This window comes from Phoca vitulina, unplaced genomic scaffold, assembly GCF_004348235.1.
Source record: "Phoca vitulina isolate PV1807 unplaced genomic scaffold, GSC_HSeal_1.0 scaffold40, whole genome shotgun sequence".
Classification (NCBI taxonomy): domain Eukaryota; kingdom Metazoa; phylum Chordata; class Mammalia; order Carnivora; family Phocidae; genus Phoca; species Phoca vitulina.
Genome location: NW_022589743.1, coordinates 8,395,765 through 8,416,320, shown reverse-complemented (window position 1 = coordinate 8,416,320; position 20,556 = coordinate 8,395,765). Strand labels below are relative to the sequence as shown.

The window sequence follows — 20,556 nt, the reverse complement described above, 5'->3', positions numbered from 1 at the left end:
GTCGTGGTGAATAATCCTTTTAATGTACTGTTGGATCCTATTGGCTAGTATTTTGGTGAGAATTTTTGCATCCATGTTCATCAAGGATATTGGTAATTCTCCTTTTGGATGGGTTCTTTGTCTGGTTTGGGGATCAAGGTAATGGTGGCCTCATGAAACGAGTTTGGAAGTTTTCCTTCCATTTCTATTTTTTGGAACAGTTTCAGAAGGATAGGTATTAATTCTTCTTGAAATGTTTGGTAGAATTCCCCTGGGAAGCCATCTGGCCCTGGGCTTTTGTGTTTTGGGAGATTTTTGATGACTGCTTCAATTTCGTTAGTGGTGATAGGTCTGTTCAGGTTTTCTATTTCTTCCTGGTTCCGTTTTGGTAGTTGATACATCTCTAGGAATGCATCCATTTCTTCCAGGTTATCTAATTTGCTGGCATATAGCTGCTCATAACATGTTCTTATAATTGTTTGTATTTCTTTGGTGTTGGGTGTGATCTCTCCTCTTTCATTCATGATTTTGTTGATTTGGGTCATTTCTCTTTTCTTTTTGATAAGTCTGGCCAGGGCTTTATCAATCTTGTTAATTTTTTCAAAGAACCAGCTCCTCGTTTCATTGATCTGTTCTACTGTTCTTTTGGTTTCTATTTCATTGATTTCTGCTCTGATCTTTACGATTTCTCTTCTCCTGCTGGGTTTAGGCTTTATTTGCTGTTCTTTCTCCAGCTCCTTTAGGTGTAGGGTTAGGTTGTGTACTTGAGACCTTTCTTGTTTCTTGAGAAAGGCTTGTATTGCTATATACTTTCCTCTTAGGACTGCCTTTGCTGCATCCCAAAGATTTTGAACAGTTGTGTTTTCATTTTCATTGGTTTCCATGAATTTTTTTAATTCTTCTTTAATTTCCTGGTTGACCTATTCATTCTTGAGTAGGATGCTCTTTAGCCTCCATGTATTTGAGTTCTTTCCAACTTTCCTCTTGTGATTGAGTTCTAGTTTCAAAGCATTGTGGTCTGAAAATAGGCAGGGAATGATCCCAATCTTTTGGTACCAGTTGAGACCTGATTTGTGACCTAGGATGTGATCTATTCTGGAGACTGTTCCATGGGCACTAGAGAAGAATGTGTATTCCTTTGCTTTGGGATGGAATGTTCTGAATATATCTGTGAAGTCCATTTGGTCCAGTGTGTCATTTAAAGTCTTTATTTCCTTGTTGATCTTTTGCTTAGATGATCTGTCCATTTCAGTGAGGGGGGTGTTCAAGTCCCCCACTATTATTGTATTGTTGTCAATGTGTTTCTTTGCTTTTGTTATTAATTACCTTATATAATTGGCTGCTCCCATGTTAGGGGCATAGATATTTACAATTGTTAGATCTTCTTGTTGGATAGACCCTTTAAGTAGGATATAGTGTCCCTCCTCATCTCTTATTACAGTCTTTGGTTTAAAATCTAATTTGTCTGCTATAAGGATTGCCACCCCAGCTTTCTTTTGGTGTCCATTAGCATGGTAAATGGTTTTCCACCCCCTCACTTTAAATCTGGGGGTGTCTTTGGGTCTAAAATGAGTCTCTTGCAGACAGCATATCGATGGGTCTTGTTTTTTAATCCAATCTGATAGCCTGTGTCTTTTGATTAAGGCATTTAGCCCATTTACATTCAGGGTAACTACTGAAAGATAGGAATTTAGTGCCATTGTATTGCCTGTAAGGTGACTGTTACTGTATATTGTCTGTGTTCCTTTCTGGTCTATGTTGCTTTTAGGCTCTCTCTTTGCTTAGAGGACCCCTTTCAATATTTCTTGTAGGGCTGGTTTGGTGTTTGCAAATTCCTTTAGTTTTTGTTTGTCCTGGAAGCTTTTTATCTCTCCTTCTATTTTCAATGACAGCCTAGCTGGATATAGTATTCTTGGCTGCATACTTTTCTCATTTAGTTTTATGAATATATCCTGCCAGTCCTTTCTGGCCTGCCAGGTCTCTGTGGATAGGTCTGTTGCCAATCTAATGTTTCTACCATTGTAAGTTACATATCTCTTCTCCCGAGCTGCTTTCAGGATTTTCTCTTTGTCTCTGAGACTCATAAGTTTTACTATTAGATGTCGGGGTGTTGACCTAGTTTTATTGATTTTGAGAGGGGTTCTCTGTGCTTCCTGGATTTTGAGGCCTGTTTCTTTCCCCAAATTAGGGAAGTTCTGTCCTATAATTTGCTCCAATATACCTTCTGCCCCCCTCTCTCTTTCTTCTTCTTCTGGGATCCCAATTATTCTAATGTTGTTTCGTCTTATGGTATCGCTTATCTCTCGAATTCTACCCTCGTGATCCAGTAGTTGTTTATCTCTCTTTTTCTTAGCTTCTTTATTTTCCATCATTTGGTCTTCTATATCACTGATTCTCTCTTCTGCCTCATTTATCGTAGCAGTTAGTGACCCCATTTTTGATTGCACCTCATTAATAGCCTTTTTGATTTTGACTTGGTTAGATTTTAGTTATTTCTCCAGAAAGGGTTTCTCTAATAACTTCCATGCTTTTTTCAAGCCCAGCTAGTATCTTTAAAGTAATGATTCTGAACTCTAGATCTGACGTCGTACTAATGTCCGTATTGAGTAGGTCCCTGGCAGTTGATACTACCTCTTGTTCTTTTTTGGAGGTGATTTTTTTCCGTCTTGTCATTTTGTCCAGAAGAGAATAGATGAATGAGAGAACAAAATACTAACAGGGTAACAACGTCCCCAGAAAATATACTCTAAACAAATCAGAAAAGACCTGAAGCCGGGGGAAAAGAAAGGGAAAGAAAGAAAAAAGAAAAAGATAAAAGCAAACAAAAACAGAACAAAACAGAACAAAAAAACAGAATATGATCTAATATGATCAGGCTGGTGCATAGATCAGTGCCACACACTAGATTTTGGGTGCATTTTGGTCTGTTAGAAGAAAGTGCCTCCCAATATTTTAAAGAAAGAAAAACTTATATATGTACAAAAATAAGGATTGATATAATGAAGGGATGGAATATGATTGTAAAGATGAAAATTATAAAAAATTTTATAAAAGGAATTGATAAGAAGTTGTTTGAAAAAAGAAAGAAGAGGATTTAAAAAAAAGGGAGAGAATGTGAGCAGGCAGGAGACTAGAACAAAGCCATACACTAGAGATTTAGGGTATATTTTGATCTGTTAGAAGAAACTGTATCTCAAAATTTTAAAGAGAGAACAACTTATATATATATGCCAAAAATAAGGGTAACTACTATGAAGGGATAGAATATGACTCTAAAAATGAAAAATAAAAATGTTTTTTAAAAAAGGGATTGATAAGATGATGGTTGAAATAGGGAAAAAGAAAAAAAAAAAGACAGTTAAAAAAAATTAACTTTGAAAGACTAAAGAATCATGGTAAAAAAGCCATGGATTCTATGTGCAGTATTCCCCTAGTGCTAGAGTTCTGCCGTTCTCATTGATCAGTAAACTTGGTCTTGGCTGGCTGTTCTTGCTGATCTTCTCGGGGAGGGGCCTGTTGCCATGTTTCCAAATGTCTTTGCCGGAGGCGGAATTGCCCCGCCCTTGCCAGGTCTGGGCTAAGTAATCTGCTCGGGTTTGCTCTCGGGAGCTTTTGTTCCCTGCAAGCTTTTGGTACAGCTTTGCAGGACGAGAGTAAAAATGGCGGCCTCCCAATCTCCGCCCCGGAGGAGCCGAGAACTCGGGGTCCCGCTCCTCAGTGAGCCCCCAGAGAAAAGCAGTCACTGCTGTCTCCCCCGTCTCTGGCCGCACTCCGTGCTCTCTTGGCCTGTGACCGTGCGTTTCTATCTTTGGCACCCGACTCAGTGTGGACTCTCCAAACCCAGCAGATCCCCGCGGTGCGCTCCTGCGCCACTCCTCCCGGGGAAGGAAGGGGAGTCTCCCCGGATCTGCCGCTTGTTGGGTCCCTGCTGGAGGAACAGTGGCCTGACTGTGCCGCGGATCATGGTTTATGACAACCCCGAGGTGAGAGCCCGCGCCTCGGCTCCGTCTCTGCAACTGGCTTCCCCGCTCTGATCCCTGGGCGCTCTGCCGCACTCAGGCACCCCCGGTCTTTCTGTGACCCCAAGGGTCCTGAGACCACACTGTCCCACGAGGGTTCCACCTCCAGCTTAGCCACTGGAGTGATGTTCCTCAGCGGAGCAGACTTCTGAAAGTTCCGTTTTGTGTTCCGCAGCTCTATCACTTGCCAGAAGCGGCCGACGAAGGCCCCTCCCCCGCCGTCTATCCTCCTGAATGTCGCCTCGGATTCACTTCTCCGCACGTCCTACCTTCCAGAAAGTCGTCGCTTTTCTGTTCAGAGAGTTGTTGCTATTCTTTTCTTCAGTCTCCTGTTGAGTTTGTATGTGTTCAGAATGGTTTGATCCCTATCCAGCTGAATTCCTGAGACCAGACGAAATCCAGGTCTCCTACTCCTCCGCCATCTTGCTCCACCTATCTCCAGCGTACATTTTTAATGAGGGATTGTTTGTGGCAGATGATGAAGAGAGGAGAAAAGTCGTAAATCATGTCACTTTAGAAGCTCTGGAAGGCCTGTGAAGACCATATGGCACCAGAAATATTGCTGTGGCCATTTCTGAAAAATACTACCTGTCCCATAGTCTTACTCTGATATTTAATTTTTAAATTTTAGTTAACACACTTGTTACACATCATGAGTCACAAAATTTATTACCTGTAAAAGCCTTCAATTGTGGATTTTTAAAAAAGGATTACTACATAGGAACTATATTTAATGATTAATTTTCTTTTTAATCTCCTAATAGCATATATTAATATTACCTTTGTTAAGTATCCTCTTAGCTCTTCATTTTATACATATAGAAACGAAGTCCAGTGATCCTAAATGATCTGTCCAAGGCCAAGAACCCCAAGAATCCTTAGCAAAATGATGGGAGGTTCCTACATAAAATACTCTAAAAATAATAAACTTACAGCCCCTGATCCAAAATATTGATTTGTTTCTCAAGGCTGATGTTCTGTAGGGTGTTAACATGCTCAGCAAATGGGGATTCTCTGGTCAAATTGGTTTGTAAATGTTGGGTTAAATAAAGACTCTTAGAAAAAAGAAGAAGAAGAATGTAGCAGGAGGGGAAGAATGAAGGGGGGGAAATCGGAGGGGGAGAATAACCATGAGAGACGATGGACTCTGAAAAACAAACTGAGGGTTCTAGAGGGGAGGGGGGTGGGAGGATGGGTTAGCCTGGTGATGGGTATTGAGGAGGGCACGTTCTGCATGGAGCACTGGGTGTTATGCACAAACAATGAATCATGGAACACTATATCTAAAACTAATGATGTAATGTATGGGGATTAACATAACAATATAAAAATTAAAAAAAAAAAAGACTCTTAGGCACCTTTACTGTACTAAGAAGCTTATGAACCTCCAAGAGGAGAAATATAATAGGTAGTTTTGCAAACTTATTTGACCACAGAAGTAATTTCCCACACATAGAATGTAGTATAAGTGGTAAATGATGTCTTCATCTGTTTCCTAGAGTTTTGTCTTGCTTTTTAGAACTTATCTCAATGTCACCACATGCATCTTTTAAAAATTTTATCTGGTTATATCGTCCTTCAATTTCTACCCCTTTAGGGTTCCCTTCTGCCATCAGAGTGAAAGCCCACTCTGGCATGGTATAGAAGGTCCTCAATAACCTGTACAGACCAGATCTTACCACTCCTCACCTGGGGCTTTATGTTCTCAAGCTGTGGTTTTAAATCCTCTTATTATTCCTGGATACCTGAGATGTACCACAAACTCAAATCCAGTAATAGTGGGTGTGGGGTGGTGCAGAGTTCCTTAGGAGGTGTATCTGACTCTCTAGTGATCTCTGGAAGTAGGCCTGCATAGATATAGCTTAAGAAATGAACATTTACAAAAATTTTTAAAAGATTTATTTTATTTATTTGAGAGAGAGAGAGAGAGAGCGCACGTGCACACGCAAGCATGAGCGGGGGAAGGGGCAGACTGAGAAGCAGACTCTCTGATGAGCAGGGACGTGACGTGAGACTCAATTCCAGGACCCTGGGATCATGACTCAAGCTGAAGGCAGATGCTTAACTGACTGAGCCACCCAGGTGCCCAAAATGAACTTTTTTTAAAAAAAGATTTTATTTGTGAGAGAAACAGGGCACAAGCAGGGGGAGTGGGACAGGGAGAAGTAGACTCCCCACTGAGCAGGGATGCCAATGAGGGGCTCGATCCCAGGACCCTGGGATCATGACCTGAGCCAAAGGCAGACGCTTAACTGACTGAGCCACTCAGGCACCCCTGAACTTTTTTTTTTTTTTTAACAGCCTTTTAAAAATTTAAAAACCATTCTGAGTTCATAGGTGGCACAAAAACAGACAAAGGCCTGCACGTGACCCACTGGCCAGAGTTTGCTAACTCCTGGATGAGGGGAAAGCATAATCCAGAACATCTAAGACTGCCCACAAGGAGTACTGCTGCAGAACATGGAAGGAAAATGAAGGATGTCCATTCCTAGAGACTATGAAGGCTAGAACAAGATGGCACAAGGGGCAGCTAAGAGAAAGCTGAGGGATGGCAGTGGAACAACCAGGCAGCACAAGGAGGCCCACACCTCTCTCCCCATTTGAGACCAGAGAGCTGAGACAGGAGTATCACTTGCCAGGTGGGAGCAATGCAGGTGGGGGCAGAGACATGGGGTATTATATCCAGTTACTGGTAGCATGCAGGAAAAGTAGGAAGCATAGAATTCAGAAGACCAGCTATCAACATATCCCACCCAGCATCATTCCCTGCCAATCCCACACACTCTGAAAACGGTACCAAGCACATGCCACTGTGATTATGTCCTTCCCCTGGCACAGCTGGGCTGGGTCACAGAGAATGCAGGCTGCTGCCAGGGAATTGCACACAAAAATGAGCTCACTATCCGCAATCCAGCAGATACCTGAGGAACGTAACTGAAAGAAGTGATGAAGAATTTCCACTCAAGGAAGGAGAAGCCATAGAGCAAATGGAAAAAGCAGCCAAAAAATAATTACTATCCTTAGAAAGACAGAAGGGGAAAGCACATCCATGAAAAAAAAGTTACAAAAAGATCCAAACTGATTAAGAAAACAATTTTTTTTAAAGATTTATTTATTTGAGAGAGAGAGAGAAAGAAGGGGAGGTGGGGGAGAGGGAAAGAATCTCAAGCCAACTTCCCGCAGAGCGCTGAGCCCTATGCAGGGCTGGATCTCACGACTCTGAGACTATGACCTGAGCCGAAATTAAGAGTTAGACGTTTAACCGACTGATCCACCCTGGCGCCCTGAGAAAAGTTTTTGAAATAAAATGTTCATTAGAAGAGCTGAAGAGACTAACTGAGGTGCAAGTTTCAGAGAAATACATGGAATGGAGGAACTTGCCTAGAACTACAACAGGAGGAAGAAATGAAAAGTATAAAAAAAAAGTTGAGAGATGAGAAAAATACAACTGGAAGTTTCATCATCTAAGAAAAGTTGCATATGAAGAGACCACATGGTAGAAAAGAAATACTTGAAGAGCTGAGAATTTCCTAGAACTAAAATACCCAGATAGCGATAGGGCAAAAAGGCCTATCAAGTACTAAGCAGGATAAATAAAGGAAACACACACATGCACATACATGCACATATATCCCTAGACATATAGTGAAAGTGCAGAAATATTAAGATAAACAGAACTCATAAATACAATAAGAAAAAAAAAACACTATAAAAGACTCAAGAATCAGAATAACCTCATACTTCTCATCAGCACCACTGGGTACAAGAGAACAATGAAGCAGTATTTTGGAAGGACTGAAGAATTTTGCACTGAGGATTTTGTGTCTAGCCAAACTATCAGCACTTATTATGGGAGAAAAAAGACAATCTTGGACATGCAAACACCTGAAGTTTACCACTAGTAGTGATTCAATGACATAGCAAGAATATTCAAGTAGTAATGTTGAAAGAGGAAATTTTTACAATCTACTATTTGTCAAATAAGCAATGATCAAAAAAAATGTTATCTACTAACAGTCTAAGAAGTTAAAGGAAAGATAACAGCAATGTGAGCAGCCAGGAGTGGGAGTCAGAGAAACGTAAAAATAGGATTAGGTTCTATAACTTGTTCAGGAAGAAAAAGACTCAAACTGATTCCCCCCCTCTAAGTCAATGTGTTAAAGTGTATGTTGAAATCTAAAATTGAGAATGAGAACTATTAGAGGGAAATGTATATGGATGTACAGACACAGGGAAACGTCTGGGAGGGCGATGGTTTCAGTAATAATGAACCGCTCGTGCTTTTCCTCACATGCTCCTTTTTTTTTTTTTTTAATTTTTTTATTATGTTAATCCCCATACATTACATCATTAGTTTTAGATATAGTGTTCCATGATTCATTGTTTGTGCATAACACCCAGTGCTCCATGCAGAACGTGCCCTCCTCAATACCCATCACCAGGCTAACCCATCCTCCCACCCCCCTCCCACCTCACATGCTCCTATAGGTCCAAATGCACTGTTCGTGTCTTCCTCCACAACATGAGTACTGCCTTCATCTAACCCTCTCCAAAAACCTTCACAATTCTCCTTGCCCCCACCACTGATCCCAATGTATGATAAACAAATTTCTATGACAGCACCTACAACACTTATTTAAACTGGTTGTTGACAAAACAATCTTGTTCACTAGACATAAGTTCCTTGGGGACTCCTTGCTTCTATATTCTTTACCACCATTGTTGTTACTCAGTATGTTTGTTGACTGGATGGATATAAAGGCAACTTGTACATATTTAAAACAGTTAGTGACTAACAGAGATTGTATATGACCAAGGCTATAAATGATTTAACTACATTAAATCATAAATTAAATTAATGTAGTTAAATCATTTATTGTGAGAGAGTAAGAACCATGTCTAAATAATGATTACGTCTGTGTTAAAGTCATCTCTGCATCTCCTTAAGTTTAGATATCAGCGAAGATGAACTAGATAATATTAAAGTTATTCTTAGAGCCTTGAGATAGAAGACACCTTAAAAGACTGTGTGACTGACTGCTCCTGAAATCATACTACACCTGCAGAAGCTCTACGTCTTCACGGTTTTCAGATCCAGGAATATTCTCCATCAATATGGCGGACATCACTCTCACATTCATTTTCACCATATCCAATTCACTGTGCAATTTTGCAATCTGTGGAGAGCAACACAATCACAAGTGTGACATGAAGAATGGTTACCTTGTTTTCTGCTACCAAGGAGATATTTGCTAGTAGAGAAAAGGGTTCTGCGAATTTTAATGGTTTCAAATTTATATAAATATCTACTTGTTTTATAAATGTACAATCTGTTACCTTCTAAAAGGACTTGAGATCTCATGTAATAAATTTCTAGATTTATGCTAGAAATGTGCTCTGAGAAAGTTAAAAGTGAAGGGAAAAAAGATTAGAACCAATACGGAGAAGGGAGAAGGTGACTATAGTGGGAACCTAGACAAAATGGCAAATGTTAGTGGCAAAACCAATGGAAAAAAAAACGAGCATTTTCTAGTTCCCATGGTGTTAGAAAAGGAAAAAAAAAAAAAAAAAATCAAGAAAAACACTTTTTTTCTTCTTGCACTGAATTCTAAGAGGAATCAGTCACATGGATTTTTATAGAATACTGAATAATAATACAGTCAAATGACACTTCCTTCAGCAGAACATAAATAAGCGTCAATAATAACTGATTAGCTGGACCTCTGATAAACAGATATAAACAAAAAAAGTAAATGTAAGTCAGTTGGTACAATTAATATTAGTAATGAGGCTACCACTTACTGAGCTCCCTGAAACGAGATATGGACAGTCCTATCAGGAGTAACAGGAATCAGCTGGTTGATACAAGATCCATTCCACAGCCCAGCCTCCACAATGACAAAGCCACTAACCCAACGACAGTGGTTAAGAACTTGGGCTTTAGAATCAGACAGAATCCATAGGATTCATTCTACTTAGAACTGAACCATGATCAGTCACATATTATCACTAAGCTTCAGTCCTCTCCTCTATAAAGTGAAGGTGATAATGTGCCTCCACCTCCTAATGTTAAGAAGGATAAACAAACTGTAGGGGCACCTGGGTGGCTCAGTTGGTTAAGCATCCAACTCTTGGTTTTGGTTAAGGTCATGATCTCAGGGTTGTGAGACCGAGACCCATGTCAGACTCTGTGCTCAGCATGGAGTCTGCTTGGGATTCTCCCTCTCCCTCTGCCCCTCCCCCTGCATGCATGCTCACTCACGCTCTCTCTCAAATAAATCACTAAGTAAAAAGAAGAAGAATAGGGCGCCTGGGTGGCTCAGTTGGTTAAGCGACTGCCTTCGGCTCAGGTCATGATCCTGGAGTCCCGGGATCGAGTCCCGCATCGGGCTACCTGCTCAGCAGGGAGTCTGCTTCTCCCTCTCCCGCTCCCCCTTCTTGTGCTCTCTCTCTCAAATAAATAAATAAAAAAAAAAAATAAAAAGAAGAAGAATAAATAAACTGTATATGAAGTGCTGATAAGTTAGAGTGAGTCATCAATAAATATAGTTGTCACTGTTGTTACCTGTTCTGGGACCAGTGTAAGAGTAGAGCTCTTGGGAACAATTACAGAAGGAAGAGCTGGTGCGGTAGGAACAGAGGTTGGTGGATTCGAGGAGATCTGAGTGGCCTGTCAATGTGAAATATGGAAATATTACTACTGGAATAACACCGCCACCCCAAGCCCAGTTTTTCCATTCAGATGGCTCAATCACTTCTCTCAACCAAAGGTCCTGGGTAGAGGGTGTTGGCCCAGAGTCAATCATCAAGTGTGCTATCTGCCCAGCATTTTTTGAGAAGAGTGCTAATAGTGTGCCCGTAATATAGTGAGTATTCAATAAAAGGTGGCTTTTATAATTAGTAACTAAATTACAATTTAATAAAGTGCTCTTAGTTTATCCAAGGATCTGCAAGATAAACTGCCATGTGAGATTATTGCTGCCCTCTCTTTAGGTTTTTAAAAAAGAAATGCTAAGTCAATTCATATCAAGTCTTTTTAGGCCACAACTGGCAAGATACCTCCTTCTCCCCTAAGGAATGCCTCTCAAAGTCAATTCCTCATTGCCAACTTTGAGCAGAGAACCTGAAGCACAGGGTTCAGGCCAGTGTTTTGACATTAAGGGCCAGAGAAGTCACCTAGAAGTCTTGTAAAAATTAGGAGTTTAATTTAGTAGATTCCAGTGGAATATGCCTAACAAGCTTCCATATTACATACACCCCAAATCACATATTGAGTAATAAGGTCCTACACCACCACTATATTATGCCTTGAAAGAAAGACTAAAAGGGGCATGGCGAACAGACTCATGGCAGGTACGAGGTTGGGGCAGGTGGCTAGTGGCCAGGGAACAGACTGTACAAGTAGAAGAGTTAGCCTTCTGGACAAAGCCTCCACAAAGATGAGACTTCTGGTATACACCTGAACTGCTTTTCCATCAAGCCAGGACTCACCAATCTACAGAAGGGAAGAATGACTGTTTTCACACTTATGGAAATTACAGAGTTAAGAGCTGAACTGTAATTAGTACTCAAAGTATTACAAGTTCAAAACCTTATTTGCAAAAATTATTATTAATACAAGACTCCCCGTGGTAGAGACCCTTGCCTGTCTAGCATGAGATCTTTCTTTTGAAAACTGCCCCCTCCTCTGCTCTATCCAAATGATTTCCAGATGGAGCCACCATCTTCTTACATGACCTCAGTTAATTTGTTCTGAAGTAGGAAACCAACCCAGATTGGTCCCTTTTCCAAGGTTTTTGAGCTTGGAATCTGAAAAAGCTAAAGCTCTAACATGAAAATTTAAGACCTATGTTATCTACTCTGTGGGAAAAGCTAGTCTGCAATGAGAGACAAGTCATATTTGAGTGGTTTGTTCTCTGTTGTTTCAAAGATCCAGTGAACACCAACCTTCTTGTGGCTTGGTTATTCTAGGAGATATTACAATGGCCTTCTCATAAATTCATCTTTTTGCATAGATTGGACAGAGGCAGGGTTGTCCCTTTCAAAGAGAGAAGACTTAATAGAATATACTATCTAATTCTGTATGAGCTCAAGAAAGTCGTCCTACCTCTTGTCTTGCTGTTTCAGCCTCTGCATCTGAGGGAGGAAACTGAACACCTTTCTTGAGAAGGTCAAGGTACACTTCTTTCACTTCGCTGACATCCACACCTCCTGGGAAACCTTGCGACCAAGTCTGAATTCAAGAGATGGGTCCAGAGTTAAAACAGCAGCAAAATCAAAACACAATTTTTAAGCTGGTGACAGAAAATGAGAGATTGACAATTATGTATCTTACTCAGAGAGCTGGTTTTGAATGTCACAGACAAAAATGTATGTTTTCAGAGACTAGAAAAACAATATATTTTTAATCATCAAATTCCCATGCCTCAGCATTTTAAAGAAAGCCTGGAATAGGTACTAATTGTTTTTTTTTGCTGTACTGAATCCAGAATTAATAGACAGATTCTAAAATAGCATCAGTAGTTCCTTTGCCAAATAACTTTGAAAGTAGTCCGCTGTGTACTCTAGAACATAGTTTGTCTGCCAAATAAATGTACACATTACTCTTTTTCTTACCTGACATGAATAAGATAGAAACTGAGACAAAGTAGGAAGATAACTACAAATTCTTCAGAAAAAGGGCACAATGCCATACCAAGAAATTATTATGACTCGGAGAATGAAAGAGTAAAATGCTCTCTGGCTTGATCCTAGGTCTGTAAAGGATCACTAAGCCTATTGGGAGGTACATAATTGGAGCTCCCATCTTAGAGGTCTACCATCCCATAAAGCATACAATAGACTTACCTTGATGAAATTCAAGATTCTATGCTGAATGTCTAATGGCAAGGTGTATCTGGGGTTCAGCAGCTTAACCAGACTATCTTTAATGAATTCCTTCTTCACAATCAGAGATTGGAAACTTGGACCACAGTTCTGCATGCACATGTCAATAAGCTAAATTAGACAGAAAAATTAAAATTTAATTATATCTCTGGCAAAAACCACCTCCTAAATGTAAGGTAAAAATTGCTAAGTAATGATTTCCACCAGCATTCCAACTAAACAGGATTTAGTGTCTACTAAAATCGATGGCAAAGCATTAGGTTCTGGGAATGTGAGGAAGTATGTAAGGCATGAAGGAATGGTCTGGATGATAAATTACAGAGTCATCCTTGTTACAAATCTTTAAATTATCACCAAGTGATAATTTAGGGCCAGGTGGTCTTAAGACTTCCAGTGAAAGGTGGTCCTAAGCTGGCCTTTAAATAATAGCTAAGTACAAAGGAGTATAGAGCTATATTCCAGGCAGGTAAGTGGTATTTAAATGAATGAGTGAATGAATGAATGACAAAGCATTTAAGTTATCAGGAGGAAAATGAGTACTGTGGTTTGTAGGGGATTCTTCATGTAGGCAGACTGAGACACTGGGAAGGTGGTGAGGATAAAGTATGGAGGGGCATCATGCAGACTGTAGAGAAATGCATGGCAGTGAATGGGAAGAGTTTGGCCACTGCACTAAGAAGCCAGTGAAGGGTTCTTGTTAGTTTGTCACCATCATACCTCTATTCTGAACTTGAGAGAAAGGTTAAGGACTGCAAAGTAATACTCTAGGAAGGTTTTCAAGCAGCACTCTACAAAGGGGACCCAGAAGGATGGAGAATCCAGTAGGGACCTACTAGTCCTAGACCCACTAGAACCAAGGCAGAAAGGCCTAAACCAGGGAGATATGGGTGCGAGGAAAGGAAAGACAGGAATCACAAAGGCAGAACCGTACAACTGACGTGTGGCGGAAAAGGATGGCTGAATGTTATGCCGCTGTTATTCTGCAGATTGATGGCACCTTGGATGGAAATTTGGAAGTGGACGGAGTTGCAGGCTTGGTCTGGGGTAAAAATGAGGAGATGAATTTTATTTTTAATTTTTAATTTTTATTTTTTGAGAGAGAGCGAGCATGTGAGCAGGGCAGGGTAGGAGCACAGGGAGAGGGAGAGAGAGAGAGAGAATCTTAAGCAGGCTCCATGCTCAGCTTGGGGCTTGGTCTCACAACCCTGAGATTCATACAGCTTAACCAACTGAGCTACCTAGGCACCCCGATGAGTTGAATTTTAGATATTCTGAGTTTCACAGTACTATGGACTAAATGTCTGTGTCCCTCCCAAATTCATATGTTGACATTCCTAATCCCTAATGTTGAGGGTATTTGGAAGTGGGTCTTTTGAGAAGTAATTAGATCATGAGCGTGTAGCCCTGAGGAATGAGATTAGTGCCCTTATAAAAAGGCACAAGAGATGATCTCTCCTGGCTGTGTGAGGATGCAATGACAAGAAGGCCACCTATAAGCCAAAAAATGGGCTCTCACCAGACATTGCATCTGCTGACAGCTTGACCTTAGCCTTCATAGCCTCCAGAACTGTGAGAAGTAAATGTCTGTTGTTTACACCAGCCAGTAGGTGGTATTTTTGTAATAGCAGCCCAAGATGATGAAGGCAAAAGAGATGGTGGGACATTCAAGTAGCGATGTTTAACAGAGCTATCCATGCACAGCTGCAGTTCAGGAGGGAGGGAGCCTAACATGAGAAACCAAGGCTGTGTGGGAGGAGCAGGGAAGAATGCCTAGAACACTGGGGGTTCACCTATCACATCGGCCAGAAGAAACTCCATGAAGGCAACCAGAGAGCAACCAATGGAAACTGAAGCATAAAATATAGAGAACATAACATTGGGAAAGTCAAAAGAGGGCAATTTCTACAAGGATCGTGTGTCAAAACAGCAAAGGATGTGAATGGAGAAAAACACAGCTAGGTTTGTCAGTTAGTGGGGTCATTAGGGTTGGGGGGCATTTTCAATTAAGCAACATGAGCAGAAGTAAGGCTAAGAAGAAAGGAGCTGGCATTGAAGAACTGCATGCAGAAAGCAGATTTCTATAAGTGATCTAAAAACAAAGTTAAAACTCCATTTTCCGTGCTGCCACTTCTCAAGTTAGAGAGGTCACAGAAACCCATAATGGAACCAGGAGAGGTATGATCATCTCTGCAGAAAAGCAGCCCTGAAAATGGACGCTCCACCCTGCTCTGTACTGTGTCACTAGAATGGCAATACAAAAAGAAGGTATGAGAGCTGTAGTTTTAAGGGCAATGTGGCTAAGAAGGCAATCGGAAAATACAGAAACTGAACACATGCGGCTAGTTATCTGAAACACAGCAAATATTGATTTTTAAAGACCTACTTATTTGAGAGAGAGAGTGCACGAGCTAGTGCACAAGTGGGGGGAAGGGGCAGAGGGAGAGGGAATCTCAAGCAAACTCTGCTCTAAGTGCAGAGCCCAATGCGGGGCTCAATCTGAAGACCCTGAGATCACGACCTGAGCTGAAACCAAGAGAGGGACGCTCAACTGACTGCACCACTCAAGCGCCCCTGAAACACAGAAAATATTTAAAGCGAAGGAAAATAAAAACAAAATCCAAAACCTATTGAGATGAATATTTTAAAGCAAGTTGTTCAGAGAAAGTTAAGTTGAAAAGCTGAATAATGAATGACTTTTGCTGGATGCATTATGATGAGTTATTAGGTGAAACACGGAGAGGAAAAGAACCCCTAGTTCAATGGGAATTTACAGAAATACTTCATCCAACCCATTAGGCAGTCTCATTAGGCAAGACAGCCTCCAAGTCTCACTTTCTCTAATGGTAAAACGAATGGGGAGTTTCTTGCTAAATATTTCACAAACCAATTTTTATCTTTGGATCACTGAGATTTTATGGTAATGGGTAACATTCCCAGGAGGTTACATGCATAAAATCAGAGCGTCAACATGAAATGCTGAGAAAGTTAACATCTGGAGATCACAAATCATGGCCCTTTGTGTTTTCCCACTGGAATCTAGAATTTCAGGACTAATTACTTCTAGCTCACCTCTTTCATTATATCACCGGTACCTCTTTCACCCCAGAGTCCACTGAGTATTGTGGCAAATTGGAAAAATTAATATGTTGCTTTTACACATTTTGAAATTGGGCTTTGGTATGATTTAGGTATTCAGATTGTGTTCAGATAACCTATCTTTGGAGATAGGAAAACCAAGACACCATAATCTCAGGGGGGACAGGGAACCTAGAACCCAAGGGACCAAGAGAGATTAAAGAGAGTAAGACTTCAGGCCTCACTAATCTCTGTTTGTGCTGGACTCGGACGCTGCTTATCGTTCTAAGCCTCAGTCTTCTCATCTGCAAAATGAGCCATAATATCGCCCTCTAGAGACTTCTTGTAAGGCCTAATGAAATATAATGCATATGAAGAGGCGGACATGGTGCAGGGCCTTAATAAATGGTAACTATTTTGATCATCTGTTTCCATGGACAATTTCCTATCAGGAGAGAATCTGTTTAGCTGATATAAGTATTCTTCTTAGAAAGACTGGAAAAGGAGCCACTTGGTAGTTTTAGTTCTTGCAATAAACTTCTGAACCAAGCACAGTAAACCAGGCTTTGGGGCCATCCAGAGTTGAAGACCCCACCAAGGTATGGCCATGCCAGGGGATGAGCTCACTCTACAATGAGCTCGTGGAGGAATGGACACATACTACACAAATTCTGAAGCCCCTACAGCTCACCACCTAGGTGGTGGTCCACAAAGGCCTATTAATTAATTGATTTCCAGGAACCTGTTCAACAGCTTTCCACTTGACAATGATAATACGTCTTGCTGAGACTTATCACAATTGACTCATTCAAAGGGTTAGCCTCTGGCTAAGAGTTATGAAGCCTGGTAACAAATTGCTTTTTAAAAAATAAAACTACTGGCTTCTTGATAAAACTTCTCCACCAACTGATGGTAGGAAATCACAGTGTAGTCCAATCCCATCAAATACCTGATCAAGGCTAACAAGTCCGTGGAGAAACCAAATGACACATAATTCAAAGAACATTTATAATTGACTTTGACAGGCTCTCATCACTTCAGAGTAATGAAATGGAAGTGTCATATATGGGGATTCATTTTTATTTTTTATTTTTTATTTTTTTAAAGATTTTATTTATTTATTTGAGAGAGAGAGAATGAGAGAGAGCGAGTACATGAGAGGGGGGAGGGTCAGAGGGAGAAGCAGACTCCCTGCCGAGCAGGGAGCCCGATGCGGGACTCGATCCAGGGACTCCAGGATCATGACCTGAGCCGAAGGCAGTCGCTTAACCAACTGAGCCACCCAGGCGCCCTATGGGGATTCATTTTTAAAGAACTGATTGGTAAACATTTAATTGCTTTGACAGACATTGGATGATTCTTTCTGTGACTCACTTCTCTCATAATTAGGTTTTGCTTAAGTTAATATTAAAGTCCATTCTGAAGCCAAAAACACCTCTGCAATGCAGTGAGTAGTCAGAAGTGAGGGGACTGGGCAAATATGCAGGAGGCTATCAAGAGTCAAAGGCCTATCTAAAGAAAACCCAAGAAGTAGGTACCTTAATGAACTCTGACCCTAACAGTGAGGAGCTATTCTGATCCCCAACCCATGACCCCCCCCCCCTTATTTTGGCGCAGGTTTTAGATTTGTTTGTTCTCACATTCTGGCATGGAAAACACAAGGTAGAAGATGTACAGTTATCTGAGGTGGGCAGGTAACGGGAACGGGCAGCTGGTACAGCTAGCTAGTATGGCTTGAGAGATCAGACTACCTGAAGGGAAGAAGAATGGGGACCCAAAGAGAAATGGAGGGCCAGAAGAGACAACAGTCTAGAATAACGCCGCTTCCTCAGGGAAGGGTCCCAGCTCAGTATCAGAAGAAGGAACTAGGATAGAGAAAGAGAGAGAGATAGGGTAAGAAGCAAGCACAGAAATGCCAAGAAGGCTGGGTACCACAAGAAAAAGACACACCCACTATACAGAACAAACAACAGAATAAACATAGGTGGTGTAAATTCATCTTCCATCCTTATCTTCTTCAGTCAATTCTCCAAACCTTCAGCAGCCTTGAGATAGCCTAGATCCCCTCCATTTTAGGGCACAGCTACATCACTTTCTATCCCAATTCTACAGTACATTCCATTAGCCCTGGAGTCTTCCTGGATACGAGGAGAGTGGGATGGGGGCTGAAGGACAATCAGCTCAATCCCTGATACACGGATGTACTGAGTTTTGCACCAGGTACTAAGGAGTTGAAGACACCAATGAAATACAGTAGTCGTTCTTCAGAGGAGATTGATCCATTCTGAGAAGCAAAGTGGTATGGCGTAAGGGCCTGGGATTTAGAATCTGAGGATTGAGTTGAAATCTTGCCTATGCCTCTTAAATAATGGAGGAAAAGAAAACCCCACAACCTCACTGAGTCTGTTTCTTCATCTGTGAAACAGAGTTAAGAATAGAACTACTCCACAGGGTTGTCAAGAGCATCCATTAGGTACCAAAGGTTTTTTCCCCCCATCATCGACCCATGGTTCTGGTAGTTCTACTTTAGTGCTTACTCATCTCTCAAGTTCTTCCATTCTGGGACCTCCCCTGAGGTGGCTGCTATGAATAAAGGACAAGGGAGAGGTTTAAAAAAAAAAAAAAAAAGAGGTAAAGGAGGAAAAGGCCTCTAAAACTATGTCCACATCCTAACTTGAAGGGTTTCTTCAGAGATAGCGTCAAGACCATTTATTTTTTTTATTTTTATTTTTTTTTAAATATTTTATTTATTTATTTGAGACAGAGAGAATGAGAGAGACAGAGCACATGAGAGGGGGGAGGGTCAGAGGGAGAAGCAGGCTCCCTGCCGAGCAGGGAGCCCGATGCGGGACTCGATCCAGGGACTCCAGGATCATGACCTGAGCCGAAGGCAGTCGCTTAACCAACTGAGCCACCCAGGCGCCCGCGTCAAGACCATTTAATTCATTTCTTCTCATTCTGTTAATCTCCAAGCAAGAGGTGAGTTTTCTTCCCCATGAAACTCAAACACTGGAGTTGTGTGTACCTCAGCCCCACAGTCCTCTGGATAAACACTCCCTGAGTCCCTCAGGGGAGGGTGATGCTGGCTGGTTAGGGCCCTAACCTTGTGGCCTGGGGCCTGGCTGAGGTAAACAAAGGCATGCAGGAGAAATGAGAATGTCATATGGCTCACTCTCAGGCAGCAGGCAGGGCTGGCAAAACATACCACAGTAAAAATGGCAACTCACCGAAATGACTGAAGAGGTCGTATGGCCGAGGATGAGGGGAAAAACGGGAACGCATCCAATAAGTGCCCACACCCGAGTCACAGACAATAAGGTGTACAGCACTGTTTAAATCAACAAAGAATGGTCTCCAAATTATACTACACAGGAGAGCTTGGTTGAAACTTAAGGAGCTGCCAGCACCTCAGAATTCCACAGAGCTGTTCAAGTAAGGTAAAAAGCTAACAGGGAAGCATTTTGCAAGACTTCAGTTCTCCTTATGGGTAACACCTACACAGACTTCTTGACTCGTTCAGTATCTACAAGTTGTGTATTACCAGTTCCCATCTCCTGACCAGGAAAAGCTGACTTTCCAGGAACACACTCTTTCCACAAAATTAAATGCTATGACAATCAGCAAAACTCTCCCAATTCTGTAATTCTCAGTTTTAATTCATACTCAAAATAGATTTTTGCTAATATTTTTTTTTAACCAAAAACTAAAGATGTGTCTACGTCTTAGGAAATCCTAGTCTTGATTATAACATTAAAAGTACTTACTGACAAGGTGAGTTGGATTTCTTTATGATTGTAGTTTTTCGAAATCCTTTTCTTCAAAGCTTTTACTGCATCTTTTGGCCTACAGCAATAAATACAGTGAAATCATCAATTTAGGCATTGCTGAAAATAAATAGTCTCTGAAAAGCAATGTACATTGTGGAAAGAGGAGTGGCTAAAGAGAAGACCAAGGCCCTGATTCTGCTTGAGCAGATTACTTAATTTCTCACACGTGTTTCCTCATACATCTAGGCAGACAATACTATCTACCCCCTTGAGAAAATCAAATAGAGTATTTACATAATAGTATTACCTAGAAAGCACTACATGTGAAATGCACTCATATCCCTATCCCTCCATCAATGCACAAAACTGGTTTACAGGAAATGTAATTCCCAAAACAATGAAGGTTACCATTTTTGATTAAGACTATTTCCCGAGCACCCTCCAGGGTAGGTGATGCAGGAGGAATTATGACTGATTAGGTCAGCTTCTAATAGACTACCATTTTACATTATAAAAGAAAGACTTATGTAAAAGTAGAGGATCGAAATTTACTTTGAGGTGGTCAAAAGGTACAAACTTCCAGTTATAGGATCAATAACTCCTGGGGACATAAGATATAATATGATGACCATAGTTAACACTGCTGTATGGTATATTTGAAAGTTGCTAAGAGTAGACACTAAAAGCTCTCATCACAAGGAAAAAAAATTTTTTTTGAAACTATATGGGGTGACAGATGTTAATTTATTGTGGTAATCATTTTATAATACATGTAGGTCAAATCACTATGCTATACACTTTAAACTTATACAGTGCTGTATGCTAATTGT

At 41.0% G+C, this 20,556-nt stretch overlaps 1 protein-coding gene across 7 annotated transcripts in view; it reads right to left on the bottom strand.

The window, feature by feature from the left end:
- The window catches only part of TOM1L1 (target of myb1 like 1 membrane trafficking protein), a 76,731-nt gene that overhangs the window by 51,791 nt on the left and 4,384 nt on the right, over positions 1-20,556 (bottom strand). For 2 of the 7 annotated variants that reach the window (XR_004302358.1, XM_032429260.1), the window contains exons 3-8: positions 19,724-19,802; positions 17,711-17,824; positions 12,846-12,995; positions 12,106-12,231; positions 10,564-10,668; positions 9,059-9,175 (exon numbers count right to left, since the gene is read on the bottom strand). Coding sequence is in view for 6 of the 7 variants with exons in the window: in XM_032429260.1 (XP_032285151.1) it covers positions 9,059-9,175; positions 10,564-10,668; positions 12,106-12,231; positions 12,846-12,995; positions 17,711-17,824; positions 19,724-19,802 (691 nt within the window). In the remaining variant the exon portion in view is untranslated. Of the gene's footprint in view, positions 1-9,058; positions 9,176-10,563; positions 10,669-12,105; positions 12,232-12,845; positions 12,996-17,710; positions 17,825-19,131; positions 19,804-20,556 lie in introns of those variants that run through there. The other 5 variants (XM_032429263.1, XM_032429265.1, XM_032429261.1 and 2 more) reach the window with 5 other exon arrangements.